This window comes from Diabrotica undecimpunctata, chromosome 7 (assembly GCF_040954645.1).
Source record: "Diabrotica undecimpunctata isolate CICGRU chromosome 7, icDiaUnde3, whole genome shotgun sequence".
Taxonomy (NCBI): domain Eukaryota; kingdom Metazoa; phylum Arthropoda; class Insecta; order Coleoptera; family Chrysomelidae; genus Diabrotica; species Diabrotica undecimpunctata.
The window spans coordinates 149,583,435-149,604,866 of NC_092809.1; the positions used below are offsets into that span (position 1 = coordinate 149,583,435).

The window sequence follows — 21,432 nt, forward strand, 5'->3', positions numbered from 1 at the left end:
AAAGATCAAGTAAGCCCCCAATTCCCCAAGGATTGTTTATCGACTATCTAGTCTAGATCCGCTGAGTTTAGTTTCAACAGGGCCACCACGAGAAGGGTGCAATCAAAGATTACACACCCCCAATCAGTGTTGGGAGTACCCAGCGGTCTTGGGATAGTTTAAGGAGGTGCAAAGTCCTAAGACTCTCCATGCAAAACTCGTCCCCTGAGAATAGTTCTTTTCCCGCTCAGCTTTACGCCGATTAGAAAAAGAGCACATCTCTCGGCCCCAAAAAACAAAACAAAAATAAAACAAACAAAAAACAAAAAAAAATACAAAACACACACAAAAAAAACAATATTACAAATTTGATTTATTTTACTTAACAATTTTTGAAATTTTTCTTTTTTGTATTTTAGACTTTTCTTTCAACTTTTTATTTAAAACTCGCATTCGAAAATACATCCGACATCTAAAAAATAGTTTTTTCACATCATCAGATGTTTTAACGTGAACTGATCTTTTCAATAAAGATTTTTGATAATTTTTGATGCCAACTTTAATATTATTGTCCCCATTGAATTGGCAAAAAATGTTTTCTAGTTCATGACAGTTTGTAAGTAATGATTCTGAAGGCTTCACCAAACCGCCTTCTGAGAGATGGTTTACCCATGAGAAAGAAGTGTTACTATTTGTAGAATTTTCCAAACTCTCTTCATGTCGTAGCTTGAAAGCTAGATTAGAACCAGCTAAATTTTCTAGTCCATCATAATATAACTCTTCCATCTCAAAATCTGTTTGATGGTTTTCATTTTCTGAAGTTACTGGAAGATTTAATTGACGAAAAAGTGGTTCGGTTATCATCACCGAATCTTCTATGTCATTGTTATAACAAACGGTATTCAAAGAGCTTTCTGCTTTCATGTCTTGAAGCGACATGTTTGTTGTTTCTGGTACGTTACTTACATTGGCCGATAGTGAAATTACTTCATCATTCCGACCCATCATAAAATTACGAAGACGGTATTTAAATTGTAAAGGAGACGGATGGTCATGTAAACCTCCAATCGCACGTATTACTGAGAAGAGTCCTTCTAAACAATCTTGATTCAAATTATATGTTGTTATATACTTGACGTTGAAATCTTTTTTAAATCCAGAAAGAGTAATCGCAAAGATTTAATGCTAACAATAATTCCATGCTGAAAGGGCAGTAATGACTTCGAAGTGGATGTACGAATATTTTTCACAAGATTTTCCATTTTATCTAGAATCATATTTTGCTCATTTAAAGATGTTCCGTATGCTTTAATATGATGTCTTGTATCTTTTTGTTGAACTTTTGAATTGAATATATCAAACCAGTCATTAATTATTTTGATCATTTCAGCACATTCTAACCAGTTGATGTTATTTTCGAATTTTCCCAAAGACCCCAATCTAGTTAATGCGCTAGAAACAGTGTGTGAAAACAATTTTGTTGCCAATTTAACTTTTTGGCGTTGAGGTCCTTTCACTGTTAAAAATTCTTCACTGATTTTGTGAGCAATATTCAAATCAGCACATCTTGTATGCTTGAGCAAATCGACTATCGGCTTGACATAAATCAATTTTCCATTCAAAAAATAACCAGAGTCCAAAAAATGGTTTCTAAACAATTTGATCATATGTGGTGCATCTGCGAATACATAAACTTTATTTCTAGATGATGGATTTTCAAACCAGGGCTTGTTTTCAGAAATACCTAACGCTTTCCACAAACCTCGATTACTGCCACCTAAATCTGAGTTTATAGCATAAACCGGATTGTCAATGTTCTCCAAACTCTCGATTATTTGAAACAATAATTCTTTTGTCATTGACCGATCGTAATCATAGAAGATAGGCTGCTTCCATTTGTGGCAAATATCCGGGCCATAACAACTTGCACGTATTTATGAGGTCCCAAAACAATGTCGTGTTTTTTATCGTATTCAAGCGTTGTTTGAATTTTCATCTCATCGAAAATAATGATGCGGGCTTTTTCCTGTTTTGTTAGCCCGTAATTTTTCATGAGCCTTAAAATTATTTTTAATATTCCTAGAAAAAATATTTGCGTGTTAGGAATGTATATAATTTAAATAAATTTTAAAAATGTTTACCTGGACGAATTTGAACATTGGACGCTCATCTTGTTAAAGTACGTATTCCAGGTAGAGGGTACCCTCGTTTACGTAATAAACGATAGGATCGTGGTCCTCCTGCATACAGTGAAAGTGCTGAAGCCACGTCTTCAATGGACCATTAGATTTGCTTTTTAGTTTTTAATTTTCGCAACTGGCCTTTAGTAAATATTTCTTCTATAGCATCTGCCTCTGACCTTATTTTTTCCACCATCATTCGCAATTGTTTATTTTCTTCTTCAAGTTGTCTAATTTTTTGTGCATCTTCAATTGAACCAGTTTGAGTTCTGATTGAACGTGAAAGACAACAGTAACTATTTTCTTGGTCGTTATCTTCTATTTCCATGTTTACTGGGTTGTCTTTGGATTCTACTACCGGCGATACACTAAAATGTAATAAATTAAATCAATAATCGAGTTTTTTTGTGACATTATAAGTACTCACTTATTATCCAATATGTGTTGAACTAGTTGTCTCCTTTTTTTTGTTTCTGCCCGTTTTTTCTATTGCATTGCGATGCCGAACAAGAAGGGGTTTCAATTGGTAAATAAGCATTAAGTATAGCTTCTGGATTTAGTTTCCATTTTGTTTCTGGATAACCTAACAATTTTTCTTTCAGCTGGTAATCATCTTCAGTAAAATGCTTTGAGCATATACTCGCTGTAAAAACATTTATTTTTTCTTTTTGCATGCACTTCTCCATCCAAATTTTGGCGAGGTTTTTGTACGCGAGAATGTAAAAAACCGACACTTTGATGGATTTTTCAGTTTTTTACTATTATTGCTATTGCAACCAACTATCGCACAGTTTACCATTTTTAAAATATTGCACAACAACAAAGACAATCTACTTCTAATTATATTTAAGAATTTTATTCCGAAAAGCTCATCCAGTACTATATTCACTTACGCAAACTGCATAACAAACCCAACGTAAAAATAGAACATTTGGCGTTTTGTCGTTCGGTGACGTAGGCATAGAAGAGAGAGACAGAATTATTCATGCGCGTGGCCTTATCTTCTTTGTCGGAGTATCATGGTTTTAACTACGATGTGCGCGAGCAGGTCCGTACTTAACATATACTCCCCCACTTTGAAACCCCAAAGACCGGGTTTCAATATTAAATAAAAAAGTGTTTTTTAAAGAAAGTGTCTAAGATCATATTACTTATAGTCAAAAAGAATTTATTGATCTTGGTTTGGTAGAATACAAATTTTCACAACCGTTCGTTTAATACCACCAGTATTTGTTTTTATCATAACCGACCGCACAATATTGTCACTTCCGGTATAAGTTTTCAAAATTCTACCTAACTGCCACTTTAAGGGGAGATAGTCCATCATCCTTAACCAGAACCATGCCTCCAGGCTTGATCAGCTGTTGGCAATTCTCCTTCCACTTGACCCGCTGCTGAAGGTGGGATATAGTAATATAATATATAATAAAAGTGCTGTAATAACTGTTGCACTCTTTGAAATCTTGAAAGATGATTTTCATTCATGTCGATTCTGAATGGTATGGTAAGGTCGAAGTTCTGTTGTGGTGGTATACTCGTCAATGAAGATCCGATTAACAAATGTGCAGGAGTAAGAGGAATAGGGTCATTTGGTACATTAGAAAGAGGATAGAGTGGTCTGAAGTTGAGGCAAGCCTCTATTTGATATACAACCGTAGAAAATTCTTCATATGTTAAGATTGCTTTATCTACTATACGTTCCATGTGGTGCTTAACTGATTTAATAACTTCTTGATGTTTTGTATATTGGGTAAAGGGAGCCAAGAAGGGCCATGAAACCATAAGTTGGAATTAATGAGTAATGAAGGATTTATACCTCGTGACAAGAGATCTGCTGGATTGTCATAAGATTTAACATACTTCCAAAGTTCAAGGTTAGTCAGCTTCTGTATTTGTGCTACTCGATTGGCAATGAAAGTTTTAAGTAAATGGGGAGAGGCGTTTATCCATGAAATAACAATTTTAGAATCAGTCCAGTACGTGATATTTTTAAAGCAAACTCTTGAAGATGAAGTAACTTTTTTAACAAGTTCAGAAAGTAGTGATGCCCCACAGAGTTCGAGTCTTGGAATAGTTAATAGTTTCATAGTAGACACTCGAGTTTTGGCACAATAAAGATTCGAAGTGTAATTTCCAAATGTATCCGTGCAGCATATGTAAATGCATGCACCGTAAGCTGCCTCCGAGGCGTCAGAGAACCCTTTAAGTTGAACAGAAACTGGGTTAGAAGAAAGTACATGTCTAGGTATTTTTAAAGTATTTAATGTTGTGAGCTCGAAGTAGTATTTCGTCCAAAGTGTGTTGTAAATACTTTCAGGAACAGATTCATCCCAACTTATCTTGAGTTTCCAGAGCTCTTTAAGAATAATTTTGGATGTAACTATTACGGGTGAAAGTAGCCCTATAGGATCAAATATTTGTGCTGTACAAGACAAAATTTGTCTTTTGCTAACCTTTGAGTTTGTTGTGGAGATATTTATAGAATATTGTAGGGCAGTGTTTCCCAAAGTGGGGGTCGCCATGAGGTACTAGGGGGTCGCCGAACATTTCCAAAATAAGACAAAAGCACCACTTTGTTAGATCATGTATTTTTATTTTAACAACGCCGTAAATAGAAATTAACAATTAATTTTCAGACGAAATATAAAACTAAATAGTAAAGTCCGTAAAAATAAAAGAGTAAAACAAAGTCAAATATTATAATCTTAATGAGAGCTATGCGCCTGTTTCTGTGAAACTAATCTTTCAAATCTAGGCTGTGTATTTGAGACACACACAATTATATCATTTTCAAGTACGAGACGATTTCTAACTCTTGTTTTAATGGCAGTCATAGACGAGAAACTTAACTCACACAAATAGGATGTTACAAATGGAACCAAACATTTTACAGCTTCACTCGCCAACTGGGGGTATTCCTGCATATTTTCGGTCCAAAATTGGTCCGAGTTCTGGGAAAAAAATTGGAGCTTCAACATTCCATCACTTGATATTTCAATAAGTTTTTCTTTCATGTTTATTGGTATTTCAACATGCTGAAAGGAATCGGCTAAAAACGGATTTAGTATCCATCTACAACTGTCGTAACTGTTTTGAATTTCTTCGGGGAAATAATCACAGAGCTGTTGTTTTAATTTGAGCAAAGTAACATGCATGTCAGCAAAAACTTGTTCAAAATTTGTAGCACTGTAATTGGATACATTTTCCATAATTTCCTGAAGGCACTGAAATCGAGTTGTTTTTTGCCAAGTGAGGTCGACCATAAATCGATAGTAGATGAACAACACGGCCATGACTATCAGCATAGGGAAAACAATGTGTTAGAGAGAGACGTCGCAGTTCGTGACGGCCATGACTATCAGCATAGGGAAAGCAATGTGTTAGAGAGAGACGTCGCATTTCGTGACGTACTGGCGACGTCCGAGCGCGGTGCGCGATCCTATTTTTAGGTGGGTCGTACGGTGCGCGAACCAGATGTGCGGTCGGTACCTTAATTTTTCACGTCGTACGGTGCGCGAACCAGATGTGCGGTCGGTACCTTAATTTTTCACGCGTTGCATTGGGATCTCGTAGATATGAAGGGCGCGGCTGTTTAACAGACGTCAAATGAAAGCGTTGGTGGCACAGAGAATTCTTCTGCCAAAGTTTAATAGTAACTTGCAATTCGTCTTCTTTCCCGTATAGTGCCTAACAGAACATGACATTCGACGCAGGACGTGACAGTCGACGCAGAATGTGACATTCGGCGTAAAATGTCACGTGAAATGACGTGACATTCCACGTGAAATAACGTGAATGGCCTGACATTCGACGTGAAATGTCAAATTCGACGCAGGACATGGCAACGCAAGGCGTCGCTTGACATAAAACGTGATATTCGACATAGGACATATTCAGTAGTAATATGAATTCCCTCGAGTACATACATAGAGTAATGGAATTTCAAAGAAGACTTAATCAATTAAAGAAAGACATTAAATCGTATGAGGATTTTAAACAAATTACAAGACAATTAGATATCCTGCATATTGACAACAAAATGTGGAAACTGGGAGAGGTGAATCTACAGCAGCATCAAGACACCTGGATTTACGCATGTAGAAAACTACCACCAGCTACATATCCATTAAGACGTATTCAACCAACACCATGGGTGTCAACAACAACACCAGCGAGCATATGAAAAGTGAAATAGACAATGTCTATGCAATGTCTTGTGTAATATTAGCATCTGTATTTATCTTAATTTTAAAAATTATTTTTAAAATTGTAAGGAGAAAATTAGAATCTTCATGTAATATAAGACTCGATCAATAAAGTGTTTTAAATAAAAAGCGTTTAATTTTCTAATATATTTATTTATACATATAAAAAATTACAGTGGTATTATGTTATTGGCAAACCAGTGACGTAGACGATCCACATTTCTTTCGGTACATGAAAATAATCCAGTGGCATGACATGGGTTTGCAGTAGGACCAACGTTTCCAGTAGCACGAGACGTACCATCAAACTTGCAAACATCAATAATAGGGGGAAAAACTCCAAAAACGTGACGTTTCTTATCCAAATATTCTGCTTTTTGTTCTCCTCTAACGTAGATGTAATCTGCTGAATACAACAACTTGGTTTCTAGTATTTCATTGATTTTGGACAATTCTACTTGTCCATCAGAGTATCGAATTCCAAGCAGTTTTTTCTCCACATATGATGCAGTCTTTTTATCCTCATTACTTAGCGCATTAAATGGTTTCTGAGGCAAAAAGATGTAATGGCTTCGTTTAAAACCTATTTCAATGGTAAGTTCTTTGGGAACAAACCATCCGTCCACATTGAATCCCTGAATGTCTACGAATGCTACTCTCATGATGACTGCTCTTGTACTACTGACACTTTATGCATCTAATTTAGACTTTTTACAATTTCGCTGAGAGGGAAGTACTCCATTACGCAATCGTGAATTATAATGCAGTAGACTTTGGTATTTTCAGGAAAACCATTATTCGCTTCAATATCGAGTTTTACGTCAACAGTGGATGCTTTCATGCTTTCTTCTTGTTTTGAACAATCGATGACGAACAATGCATGATTCTTGAAAGCTGAGAAATCGAGCAGAGGACGCTTTTGTTGGGAATGTATGTAGCTAGGATAGAATTCAGTATAATTGAAATAGGCCTCATTGTAGTCAGTTTTGCTAAAATCCAACTGCATTCTCTCGTTCGGCCAATATTCTCCATTTAAGGATAATCTGATACTTTGAATATCAACATTGTCAAATAAGGTGGGATCGGCTGAATTCTTGTCACGTTTGTTGGTTTGAAAGAAAACAATGACATAACGAGGTCTTTCAACTGATGTGCTAGTTTTAACGGCCCAAACTTCACGTCTAGCGCCTTTGGTAATGGCAGGTAATTCATGTAATTCCCACTTTCTAAATGGAATAACTATAGGTTGATCTTGTTGAATGGATTTCATAAGCTCCAATTTAATATCATCATTGGGAAATATGTGCTTGACTCTAAGCTCAATGTTAGTGATGTTAATCTTAACAGTTGTAACTTGGCCTTGAGTTTTTTCTTTGACAACTATGCAATCGTTGTCGTTTCGAGCTCGAACTAGTCTTATTGTTTGACGGCCGCACGTAATCATTGGGTAATCATTGAAAATGTTGAATATATGTTTAAGAGGTATCTGTATGTTGAATGAATGATCTGCAGCGTTTAGAATGGGATCTTTAGGGTAATTCCAGCCTGCCATAACCATATAATTGGAATCTTCTTGAGTGTAACATGTCATGGCACGTACAGCACTTATGATACCAGGATCCCGCACTGTTTCCATCTCCCTTGCGCTTTCGCTGTACGTACACGAATCGAAAAGAAAAGCACCCACATTATTTGCTAGCTTGACATCGCCAGTTCCGTTTATTGCGAGTGATCCTTTAATGCATAACAAGGTTTCGCTCATTGCAAAGAACGAGTCAACTTGATTGATGCTAAATTCTACAATGTCATTGCAGTTGAATGATTTGATGAATGGTGCATATGTTCGGTATTCAGCCTGTCGAATCGACTCGTCAAACGTCGGCTTACGATAAATATCAAATATTGGAGGCATTATGCTGTTTGAACGTGATCGTTTTCCATACATAGTTGTCATGTTTTCAGTTTAAAACCAAGTGATTGTAAAAACAATTTGTTTGCAAACGTAAGATGTTGCCGCTTAGACGAGGACGTAAGATGTTGTCGCTTAGACGGCTGCACAACTAATGGTGTACTATGGGCAGTAGATTGTCTTATTAATAATCCCATTTCTCTCTTGATCTAAGTTCCAACACCAATGTGCTCTGTTCTCCTCTAAAGTTTACTGGTCGTCCTTCTTGATCGACAGCCAACACTGTGATATTGGTAATTTCTCGTTGCGGTACAACAGGTAAATACAACAAATTGTGTGGAGTTTCGTCAATTGCGTACCCAGGATTTGATTGTATGACAAATTCGTAGATCGTGTGAGCAGGTCTGTTACCATCGAAGGCTCCGGTACTAATGTTGCATTCAAAGCGTATGCTAGATACTTTAATAATCCTAACAGGTCGATCTGAAGAATGTGTCTGTCCAGGATTTAGTATTGCAGGAGAAAATCCCAATACTGCACCAAGACTGTCAGGTTGCTTAAACGAAATCTTATATTTGCTGAAAATTTGACACTGCAACGTGTTATGGTTAGGTTTTAGACTAAATATCGTTTCTGGTTTAAGCACATTATCAGCACCCAATTTCTGTTGTATGTATTCTTCAATATCGGCAATTTCATAACATCCATCTGGGATATCAAATTGCTGCAATTTGTTTTTGTCGTTGTAGTAATAAAACTTGGTATTTTCAATGTTTGGTATACTATTGTAGGAATGGAAAAATCGAAGAGCTATCTCATAATCTTTATTCGGATCCAACACGATCGGTGTGGGAGGTTGAAATGAGAATATGTAATTGGTGCTGTCTACTCTCAACAACTGCGACATGATTACTGACTCACGTCAATCTATTAATAGGTTATTATATTAGAAAAACAACAATATTTACTTTAATAGTTTTATTTGGTCCAAAGCAAGTTTACAAAAATGACATGAAGCTTGAGAATCAGGTGGTCCATCCCAGTGAGTCCTCCAATCCGGTCTGTTATAATGTACGAAGCAGGGAAGTCGTATCTTCAGGTTAAATTCTCCTCGATATGTTTCAGGCAATTTATGCCATATTTTTAACAATTCTGTAGTTCCTACAGTTCGTATAATATAATCTAGCGGTATGTATTTTAGTTCCTCTTCACTGAATTCTGTAAAGCATTTTTTGTGAAACATATGGTCCATAAGCAGTTCTGTACTTTTAGTAGGCTCCATTATATAAAAACTTTAAGCATAAATGTCCACAAATAATTTGATTGTAGGTTTGATACTGATGGTTATTATAGGAAATGTTGGCACGTGCACCACCCAGATACTTAACAAGTTCTTTGGTCGGCTTCAAATGACCAAATGAATCGAAATACTCTACGTTGTTGTTTATCTTTCTGTATGCTACCCAATGTGTTCCGTTATGTGTGGACACATCCAAGTTTAACGCGCTATCTCAGAGTCGTTGTCGAGGACCGTCTCTAGGCAGAGCGTCATTCATGAAAACACCCCGAAAATGTGGTATTTTAAGGATCTTCGCATAATGTGCAATCTCCACATCATATAGCGGACGATGGGTAGCTTTATTGGAAGTTTTTTTCAAATACAAGCCGAATCCACCTCTCGGTTTCTTACGTAGGTACAGACCCGAACCGATGTGTTCCATTGCCCTGTTATGGCGAATATCCTCCTCCAATTTCTTTTGGGCATTCTTAGCGTCGACTACTGTCTTCGCCACCCCAGCTGCACCCCCCGCTAAAGCCCCTAAAGCGGAAAGGCCAGCAAATAGAGGTATGAGAGGTAGGAAACCTCCAGATTTTAGTGGTAGTACTCGAGGAACATCAACTTCTTTACGACCACCAAGTCTTTTGATTATAGATTTTGCTATTCGTACAGCCGTCAAAGCAGTATCTGTTAACGATGCTCCTCTTTTTATGGACTTTGCAATTTTTGAGACAACATCTCGATTAAAAGAGTAACGTCCTCGTCTTCCACGACGAGAGCATCCCATCCCCAACTTTCTTTTCGTTTCATTCCGCCAGTTACAATTAAAGCAGCACTTTTTTCACCAATTGCTAGCGTCTTTTGACTTGAAGCGCTCCAAGCTCTATCTTCCAATTCTTTATCGGCCTTGTGGCGTTCTTCGAGAGATGAATGCTGCGAATAAGCGATATCGTGTCGTTTGCAAGCTGCGTCTAATGGATTAATTCCTGGATCTCCACGTGCAAGACGTTTTTTTAGTTTTGTTCCAGGCCCACAATACTGATAACCAGGAATATGTAGTTCAACTGGAAGTTTATTAATTAGAGAGTTTACGAGACCTCCTCCTTCAACGACCACATTGGACTGATGTCATGCAAGTGGTGACATCTATAATATATATTACCGTATTTATGTACTACACTTGTCACATGATGAAGGTCGTTCAGCAAGAGCAGACGCTACCAATTGATAATTTGGACATTGTCCAGAAAACAACCAACAGTAAACATGGTAAATTGCTGCCGAATTCATTCAGAGCAATTATTTGCGGTCCAAGTGGGTGCGGCAAAACGAATGTAATGCTATCTCTTCTATTCAATCCGAATGGCGCCAAGTTTAAAATGTCTATGTTTATTCCAAATCCCTCTTTCAGCCGAAATACCAACTACTGCAAGATGTAATAGCGCAAGTTAAAGGTGTAGGATATTACCCATTTAAAGACAACGAAGAAATTATTAATCCCAGCGAAGCTAAACCCCACTCTGTGTTTTTATTTGACGATGTTGCATGTGATGGACAGCAAAAGATTCGCGAGTATTATTCCATGGGTAGGCATAAAGATATCGATGCCGCTTATTTATGCCAAACATATTCAAAAATACCGAAGCAGTTAATTAGAGACAACTGTAACATGATTGTACTATTCAAGCAAGACGAGATAAATTTAAAGCATGTATTTGATGAGCACGTATCGCCAGACATGTCATTTGATGAATTTAAAAAAATTTGTTCTGAATGTTGGCGAGATAGGTATGGTACTCTGGTAATTATAAAAGATTTTGCTCTCAATAATGGCCGATATCGCAAAGGATTTGATAAATATATAAAATTGTAAGGTAATTATTTAGTCGTTGACACAATGTCAGATGATACGGTTGCCATTGCCCTTCGCAAGAAGAAAGTCGCCGAATTGGCTAGATCAATTCGCAAAAAATATTTGGCATTGAAATTAGGTCGAACAGAACAAGATGAGTCCCTAAATAAACTGTTTAAACCACTATCGAAACCTCTCAAAGATATTGCACAATCATCAAAAACGTTACATCATACTATCACTAACAAGTTTGATCAAGTTAAGAAAGAAGAAGTGAAAAAGGAGGAGGAGGAGGAGAATGGTGGTGATGATGATGATGTATTTCTTGACGCACCCGATCTAGCGATACCTGATGAAAACATCATTCAAGAGCCAATCGATATTCCGATGGATGCCACAGACGAATATATCGATCAATATCCTCCAATAAGTCACAAGTACATAAAAGAATATTTGATAAAAGACGATAAAATTGATAAAAACTATGGTCCATTTTACGATTCTATTAGTGGTTGGATATTGGGAAAACGTCGAATAAACTTCGACAAACGCAATGGAGACATAATAATAATTCGGGAACGTGATTTAGAAGAACGTAGGTTAGGTGGTACGCCTGGTCTGTATCAACTTTTATTTTATGCCAACCCTGAACAGTATAATGATGAGGATTTACAAAAGTATAAAACACTGTTGAAAAACACAGAGATTCATCTGGATACTTTAGGACGTCTTAAAGGTTCCAGCGGAGAAAAATATCATTCTATTATTAAACCTCTATTTAAGCCATCTGATGCAGCAATGAAAAAGCATGCAACTCGATCAAAAAAAGAACTCGAACACAGAACGAAAACATCAACACGATCATCGCCATCTACGGCCAAAGGAACGGGATTGGATGACTCTCGTTTAACATACAACACTGCACCCATGGAGTATATTTATTGGGATGATCCAAATGAGCTAGTTGAACGTCTTAAACTATTGGTGGCTTCGAAAGACGCCGGCAACACATCTCTCGACAACGAAATCGTAGCCATCATCAATGAACTAAAAGAAGCTAATATAATAGAGTAATTGGACATGACGACATCATTTCCACTATGAGTGTCGACAAATTCGGTCATCACTCTCGTAACAGTAGTAATGCTCAAAAGGTGGCACGAGTTACATTTCCACATACGTCTGATGGAAATATTAATGCCGAAAATTTGAAAATTTGCAATGTCAAGGATCCATCAGACAATGACGATGCTGCAACGAAAAAATACGTTGATGGACAAATCAATGAGTTACGTAATCTGCACCAAACACATAGTGTGTTGTTGCAGCAAAAAACAAATGACCTACAAGATTTAACCATCGGTCTAAACGATGTGAGAAAGGAGCTTCATATAACTACAGTCCCACTTCTCGGGCAAAAGTTACAAAAAATAATTGCAGATGGCCTGGAAACACTAAGATGGCAAATATCTACAGGACTAAAGCATGCACAAGAAGATCTGGATAACATTAAAGCTACAATACTAAAAAAGGATACGGAAAACAGTATAAATAAGTTGAAGGAAATAATCAAAGATGATTTGAATACACAGAAAAAGGATATGGAGAACAATCTAAAATCTGCTGCAGAAACAGTTGCAAGGCATGCGATGTACGATATAAAGATGGAACAGAGGATAAAACAAGTGGAACAATCATTAAAAAGCATAGTAGAAAGCATTCATTCATGGGATATAGACAGACGCCTTAAAGTAGTAGAAGGTGCAATAAAATAATGTCTAAAGAAAAGAAAGAGGTGGTGTATGAGTTGCATAAACCAGCACGAAAAAATTATCCTCGTCGTCGAACAATAATCAAAGGAATCGATGACTTGTGGCAAATGGATTTGGCTGAAATGCGTCCTTATGCACATCAAAATAAAAATTACAAACTAATACTAGTTGTAATTGATTGTTTTTCAAAATTTGTGTGGACACGTCCTCTAAAAACGAAGACTGGCGAGGAAATTACTCGGGCATTTTCGGATATTCTCGCTCATACTCGACGAGTCCCAAAAAACTTACAATCCGATCTGGGAACTGAATTTTACAACAGAAAATTTCAAAATTTAATGAACAAACACGAAATTAATCATTATAGCACCTACACGATTAAAAAAGCTGCCATTTGCGAAAGAGTTATTAGAACGTTGAAAACAAAGTTGTACAAGTATTTCAGTTTACATGGATCATACAAATGGTTAGATCCTCTACCCATAATTACCGAGGAATATAACAACACAAAACACAGTAAAACAGGATACAAACCGTCTCAGGTTAACAAATCTAACGAAAAAACCATTTTAAACAAAAGTTATACTCATTTAAAGATTGCCGGTCCACGAAAGCTTAAAGTTGGCGACATTGTACGTGTATCAAAGACAAAACATTTCTTCGAAAAGGCCTACACACCCAATTGGACTACTGAATTATTTAGAATTGCACAAGTTAAGATAACAAATCCTATAACGTATTTGCTCGAAGACATGCAAGGTGCACCGATTAGCGGCGGGTTTTACGAAGAAGAATTGCAGAAAACATCAAACCCAGACATATACCTGGTCGAAAAAGTACTTAGACGAAAAGGCAATAAGATGTATGTGAAATGGTTAGGAATGGATAGCAAACACAACAGCTGGATAAATAAATCGAATATAGTTTGAGGATCTATATTTTAATACGCCGCGTAGACATACACTTTTCCAAAAAGGCTAACAATTAACCACAAGGAGTGGGAGATGGCAAAAGTATAAATTTAAGAGAAACTATGATGATCAGTTTACATTCACTTCATCAACGGTGTTCGAAAAACAGTAGTGACATGAGTTCTCAAGATAGTGGGTATTTTTCAGACGATATGCATATTAACGAAGGCTATAATCAAGAATTAGAAAGAATTTTGGAAAATTATGAGGCTGCTGCCAAATCAGAATTTTTCTACCTGCTTACAACGACATACACGTTATCGGGATATGAAATACAATGTGGTATAAGCCCTGCAAGATCATTTACGCCTGCAGTGATTTTATCACAACAATATAAACCTAGCAGAATATCATTCAGCGTATACGAATGGTATTCCTTTATTTCAATCATCACACAACAACTAATTGATTTTTTTCAATCAACTGATGACAACGAGCACGAAACGTTTCCATGCGAAGAATACTGCACTGTTACCTCGATAGTTTACGATGATTGTAAATTCATTATTGTCAAGAAGCATGGTGTGGAGTACTATATGGATGAAGAAGAAGTGAAGAAAATTGTTGAACTTAACACTATCGTGATATCGCCTCGTATACAGTTGTTAGAAAATTTGAACTTTTATGAATATTATTATAATGTTTTAGATTTTTGTAAAAATAGTGTAGTAGATAGTTTAAGCCCCATGCAAATATTGTATGCGTTTTGTTATATAACGCCAAATGATATGGCAAATAATGCTCTTAGGGAATTCGTTTATTTTTATAAAAGTAAGGTAATTAATGATTTAAATAAATAATAAAATTATAAATTTAGAGTTTTTATTTTACATACATATACCTTTACAATTACTATATTTACAATATTTTTATTTAAATATACAGAAAAAGAGAGAGAGATAATTGCTTATGGATTAGACATTGTCATTCATCTCAATATTACTGTCTACATCAGAGTCATCAAACCTGTTATTTCTAGGTGTTTCATGTAATGCATTAACGCAAGACTCGTAATCTTTTAAATCGAATAAAACTTGTGCAAAACAACTATGACACCAATAAAATTTTTGTTGATATACGCATTCAATGATCTCATCAGCATCATATACTTTGTGAGTATGATCGTAGCTCACAAGTAAAAATTTATTTAATAACTCATGGGCTTTTTTAAATGTATAAAAACATGATTTGCATACGTTTAGGCGGTGCTGCTGAAGCCAATATCCACTAACCCATACACAATAACTGGAGTGTTCATCTTCAAATATATTCCCCCAATCTGACTTTCCTAATACAGCATTTCTTAAATGTGGCGGTATTTGTTTAGAACAAGCAATGAATTCTATTCCTTTATATGAAGGAATAGGATCATTTTTAGCACTGTTTATCATCGCTTCCCATTTATATGAAGGAAATTTTTTTAAAATAATTTTTGTTAATTTCCACGGCAAGGGGGACTGCTCGATGAAATTTGATGCTGATACTGTTGTTTCGCAAATTTTTTTGATTGACAACTCGGTCAATGATGGAGCATTCATCTATAACAAAAAAAATCTATTCTAAAATACTGTAATGTCCCCATGGTAGCGTTCTAAAACTATTTGAAATTAAATATCTTTTATCGTCATAAGGACTTAGCGCAATTTTTGTTTGTTCTATACTATAAACGTTATGGCTATATGACCGAATGGAACGTTGAGTAGCAATTTGTTCCTTAAAATGATTTAAACAGTTTACATAATCATTGAATTTTATCACATTTTTTACTATATTATGTTTAGTTCCTTTTGCTTTTTTAGTAACTCGACCTGATTGAACTTTAAAAGTATACATTTTTGAACGTAATCCCACAAAGTTTGTCATAATTTCCCCTTTATTTTCATCTTTCATTACTCCCAAAACTTTTTTATTTACGCGAGGAATATTATAAATATTATCTGCAGCGTAATCAGATGTATCAAATTTTGATATATCTGATTTTATTACTTCCTCATATGCATCATCACAGTATAGTTCATAAATAAAACTATCAGTATCCATATACATCAAATTACATTTATCAGCGCCCAATTTTGGGAGCATATAGTCGTAATGAAATTGGTACATACATAACTTTGATATATCTAAAACAGTCATGCCAATGTATAAAGGTTTATTAAAAACTAGATCTGATTTAATCAGTTCTATAGCTACTAAATTTTCATTAAATATTTTTCTGCTGTGAAACCGTACACTAGAAATTAAATTTTTAGCACCATACCGTCCGTTCCATGATCTGACTAATTTTACTATTCGATGTTTCCGGATGTTCTCCATAGTCTTGCCAAATATGCTATTATTGGCCAACTTATACAGGTTTTTTTCAAAATCGTTCGTAGCTGTAGCTCGTAGTTGTGTATTTAATTCGATGTAGGGCCGCAGCCAGGCAGACTGTTTAAATTTTAAAATTTTGTGAATCTTTTTTAAAACTAATCCATTAGCCAACATTTGTTTTAAATTTCTATAATGAACGATATATTCTTTTTTATTATAAAGTGTTGTCATTAGTTTCGAATGATTTGAACCCGCAGCTTTACGATGTTCAGCAGCGAATGGAAAATCTGAGTGCAGATCATGTAATCTGCGAGGATATTCCAAGTCAACTTGTAACATGTACCCTACGGGAGAGTCATCTGCTACAGACATAACATCAAAGTCTTTGTCATCCATCCATTCGAACCCTTCATAGGGCAATGGCTCGCCCATTGCCCACCCATATAAATTATTGACATCAAAATACATTAAGTACTTTGAGGGCTTTGCAGGATCATATTTAGGCATGTACTTATTATTAGCTTTTGACATTCTACCGCTACATACTGAAATTCCTCCACGAATTGCTTTCTCAATAAACATTATCATGTCAACGTCACGCAATAACTCTAGTTTACACCTTACGTATTTCAACATACAATCCCAAGAATAACCTGGCATTGTGTAGTACCACGCTGGATCTAAACCATAAGTTATTATGCATTTTTTTCGAAAATTTTCAAAAACATCTGCCAACAGCAAAATATCGGTCTTTAAGTACAAATCTGAATATTGACCTAAATTAGCAATGCTAAATTCATCCCAAACTGTTTTAGCATGAGCATACTGTTCATCTGCAAGACCCTTATCGTTTAGTTTATTATAAAATGCCTCTATCGGAGGTAAATCGGTAATGTTTAATTTTTCCCAACAATCAATAAAATCATAACAAAAAACCCCTTTTTTAGTTATTAATTTAAATTTTTCGTCACTTAAATTGCCAAATTCTCGTTTGCAAATTATAAAGCTATTTTTATCTAATGTTGATGCTAACTCATCTAAAGAGGTCCCTAAAAATCTTAATGAATCAATAAATCGAAATTTTATGTTAGTAACTGCATCGTTAAGTGTAAATGAAATGTATTTTTCTTTATTGATTGGTAGTAGACTAATATCTCCTTTTTTACTTAATTCTGAAATTATAAAATGGCTATCATAGCCACTCAGATTGTGAAAAATCAGGGGGACGACAAAGATTTTTTTAAAATTTAAATTACATGCCAGGTGGGCGAAATTTCTGAACGCTCCTGTAAAATGATCGTGATCTCTGACAACGATATCTGTAGGAGAAAAACATTTTTCGCATATGTGGCACACTGTAGCCCCACAAGTACTTGGTTTTTCCTCCATTGGTATAATTGTCTTCATTTTTGAATAAATACTTTGAGCTAAATTTGGTATTTCACTAGCAAACCAATCCATGCAGTCAATGCCTCTATAGCTCTTATAAAAAGACAACTTTTCATCATAACTACATTTTACATAGTATCCAGCACTATACGGAATATGTTTTTGATATTTTTTAGTAGAAATAGATGCTTGGTGATCTGTAACTTTTTCTAGCATGCACTCAAAATCTGCATATATAACAAATGGCGTTGTTTGTTTATAAGTATAATTTTTAAAACTAACAGATTCATATTTAGGAAATGACATTTTACAATTATTAATATTTGCACACATTTTTTCATGTTCAGACAATTTCCCTTCAGTTGAAAAATAATTTAAGCATCTATTACAAAGAAATAATTTGGTCTTTCTTTTATTTACTTGTCTAGAAATTAATCTAGACAAGTTCGTAATGTGGCAGTAGTGGTACTTAATTTCAGAATTATCGTTATCTACTGGAGGTGCTTCATAATCGTTTAATTTAGGAAAATACTGATTTTGAATTAAAAGAAGATTTACGTGTTTGGCAACTACTGTTTTAGTTAATCTTGCTGGATATACTGCGAAAAATGACTTTTCATTATTTTCTATCAATTCTAAAGCATATACATTGACGGAAACATTATTTAATTTTTCAAATTTTGAAATTTGATGTAACGGCATTGGTGCCTCTAAGTCTTCTGTTTTTAATACTGTACTGTACCATGGATATGAGGATGTACGTTCTTTATTTAGTTTAGCCGGATAAAGCGCACTAACTATTGCCCAATAAAAACATGCCTGATCTGAATTTTTTACGTTAATACAAGCTTGCTTTTTTTGAATAGACTCTGGGAGTTTAATATAAGATGAACCATTTCCAATTTCATATCGATTAATATTTACTTCTAAAGATACAATTTTATTTAATGCAAAACCCGAGTCCTTTTCCTGAAATTCCGATAACTTATTATTTATTTTATCTTTAACATTCTCAAAAAACCATCGCTCTGTATCAGTAGATATGTCTAATATAGCATTTTTTGTATTAAAATAATTAAAAGTTAAAATTTCCTCCTCCCCAGATTTTTTAATAAATTCTCCGCAAAAACAAACATTAACTTTAACAACTTTATCTGCTTTTAAAATTTTTCTGATTTTATTTTTAAAAATAATATAACAATCATTTAGGAAATATGCTAGGTCCTTATGATATAAATTAATTATAACTCCAGTTTTAATTCGACTATTGAACGCGGAAACAACATTTTCCCATTTAACTCTTGTTTTTAGTTTATTGTCTAGTCCCATGCCTACATGTCTATTTAAAATACTTTGTTTAAAATGTTTAAAATGTCCAACATGCGTTTGCAGTTTTCTAATTGTACCTATAGGCAAATTGCGTTTTTTTATTACTTTATTGCAAGTTTTAATTTGTTTCGTTATGCGTTTCAACCAAACTTCTTCGTCTTTAGCTGTAAATTTATCAAAAACTATCTTTCTGACTCTTTTGATGAATAACAATAAATTTTCACATTGTTTGACAATATCCATAATGCTTACCTCTCTCTCTTTTTCTTTTGACGCTCTAGATTATTTTGAAACTCGACATGGGCTGGTATTTTCCTCCCAACTCCACCTGGCCTTGATACACTAACGAGTATTTTCCTGATGCAAACTCGGGCACTGCTGGTTGGTATATTTCTGTTACCCGTTCCGGCAAAAACACCACCTCGTCGCCTATGTCCAGTAGTACAGATGTACCAAATTTGGTTGTGACAAGTTTTGCCTCCTTTATCGGTTGCGGGATGTCTTTAGGCAAGTCCTTTAATTTTCGTATTGGTTTTCTTGCTACAACGACAGACGCTGAATTAATTTTAGTTAAATCCATCTGAAATAAAAGAATAATATACTAGCAAAGCAGAAACGTTGCAAAATCAAAAGAGAAAAATGAACAGTAAAACAAACATAATTGGCAATTATTTAATGCAACTACAGATGCTGAATTGATTTTTACATAGAATACAAAAACATAAAAGTAAAAAAGACAAAATGCTAATCTGAAATAAAAGATTTATAACACGAAAAGAGGAAAATGAACAGTAAAACAAACATAATTGACAATTATTTAATGCAACTACAGATGCTGAATTGATTTTTATATAGAATACAAAAACATAAAAGTAAAAAGACAAAATGCCATCGTCTTTTTTTTTTTGTGGACAGTTATTGCAACTATAGATGCTGAATTTTTTATTAAATCTCGGAATGTTATAAACAGCAAAGCAAACAACATTTAATTCAAAAAGAATAAATCTTGATTTTGGTACAGAATAATTACGAAAAACATAAAAAGTAAAAGAAGACAAAATGCTGCGTCTTTTTTGTAGACAGTTATTGCAACTATAGATGCTGAATTTTTTATTAAATCTCGGAATGTTATAAACAGCAAAGCAAACAACATTTAATTCAAAAAGAATAAATCTTGATTTTGGCACAGAATAATTACGAAAAACATAAAAAGTAAAAAAGACAAAATGCTATCGTCTTATTTGTCTTAAAAAATTCGGTATAGAATAATTACGAAAAACATAAAAAGTAAAAAAAAAAAAAAAGAAAATGCTGCCGTCTTTTTTGTAGACAGTTATTACAACTACAGATGATGAATTTTTATCTCGGAATGTTATAAACATCAAACAACATCTAGTTAAAAAAGAAAAAGTGAAAAACTTTAAAATGCTAGCGCCTTTTTGTAGACAATTATTTACTGTAACTACAGAACAGAAAATAAAAAGTAAAACAGAAATTATTTAACATTCAAAATGCTTGCATGAGGTCACAATTATTTAATTTTAAAAAATCTCAAACTTACCTTGCAATCTAGTTACACTAACACACACTGTCAGAATAAAATTGATACTGAAGGTTGAAATGATTTCGCTTCAATTTAAAGCTGCTGTACCCTCCACTTTGTTGGTTGAAAAATACCAGCATTCCCCGTGCACGTGATCAGAAAGGCAGTTCAATAACAACATGTGGGTATAAGAATGTCGGTCGCTTGACCTTATGCGGTATAATAAAAAATAACGACCAATAAAAAGTAGTATTTATTAGCAATTAAATTTCTGCTATCATTTATTTTGCGTCGTTATTTTCAACATTTAATTATTTCTGAATAATTTACGCAAATAACTTTGAGATTAACGACCAATTAAAGTAGTGTTTGAGATAAGAATGTCGGCCGCTTGACCTTATGCGGTATAATAAAAAATAACGATCAATAAAAAGTAGTGTTTATTAGCAATTAAATTTCTGATATCATTTATTTTGCGTCGTTATTTTCAACGTTTAATTATTTCTTAATAATTTACGTAAATAACTTTGAGATTAGATTCCCAGCACGCGGTATGTAAATGTTCTGCTAACATTTATTTTTCATCGTTATTTTCAACGTTTTTACTTTAAATATTTTTTAATAATTTGTATAAAATACCTTAATTAAACATTTTAAGGATTAGTATAAACCAAGATGCTTGTCTGTTTACATGTCTTATTGTTGCTCTCT

At 34.6% G+C, this 21,432-nt stretch overlaps 2 protein-coding genes across 2 annotated transcripts in view; both read right to left on the reverse strand.

The window, feature by feature from the left end:
* LOC140446674 (CLIP domain-containing serine protease B4-like) overlaps positions 1-918 on the reverse strand; it is a 36,658-nt gene extending 35,740 nt beyond the window's left edge. Inside the window, exon 1 of the mRNA XM_072539267.1 lies at positions 649-918. Within this exon, the coding sequence (XP_072395368.1) occupies positions 649-918 (270 nt within the window). The remainder of the gene's footprint in view (positions 1-648) is intronic.
* A 14,034-nt stretch (positions 919-14,952) lies between these two features.
* On the reverse strand, positions 14,953-20,947 carry LOC140446031 (uncharacterized). The gene is made up of 2 exons (XM_072538534.1): positions 20,740-20,947; positions 14,953-19,758 (listed from the first exon to the last, which is right to left on the reverse strand). Exon 2 carries the CDS (start codon positions 19,419-19,421, stop codon positions 15,702-15,704), a length of 3,720 nt encoding a protein of 1,239 aa, XP_072394635.1. The 5' UTR covers positions 19,422-19,758; positions 20,740-20,947; the 3' UTR covers positions 14,953-15,701.
* Between the last annotated feature and the right edge of the window lie 485 nt (positions 20,948-21,432).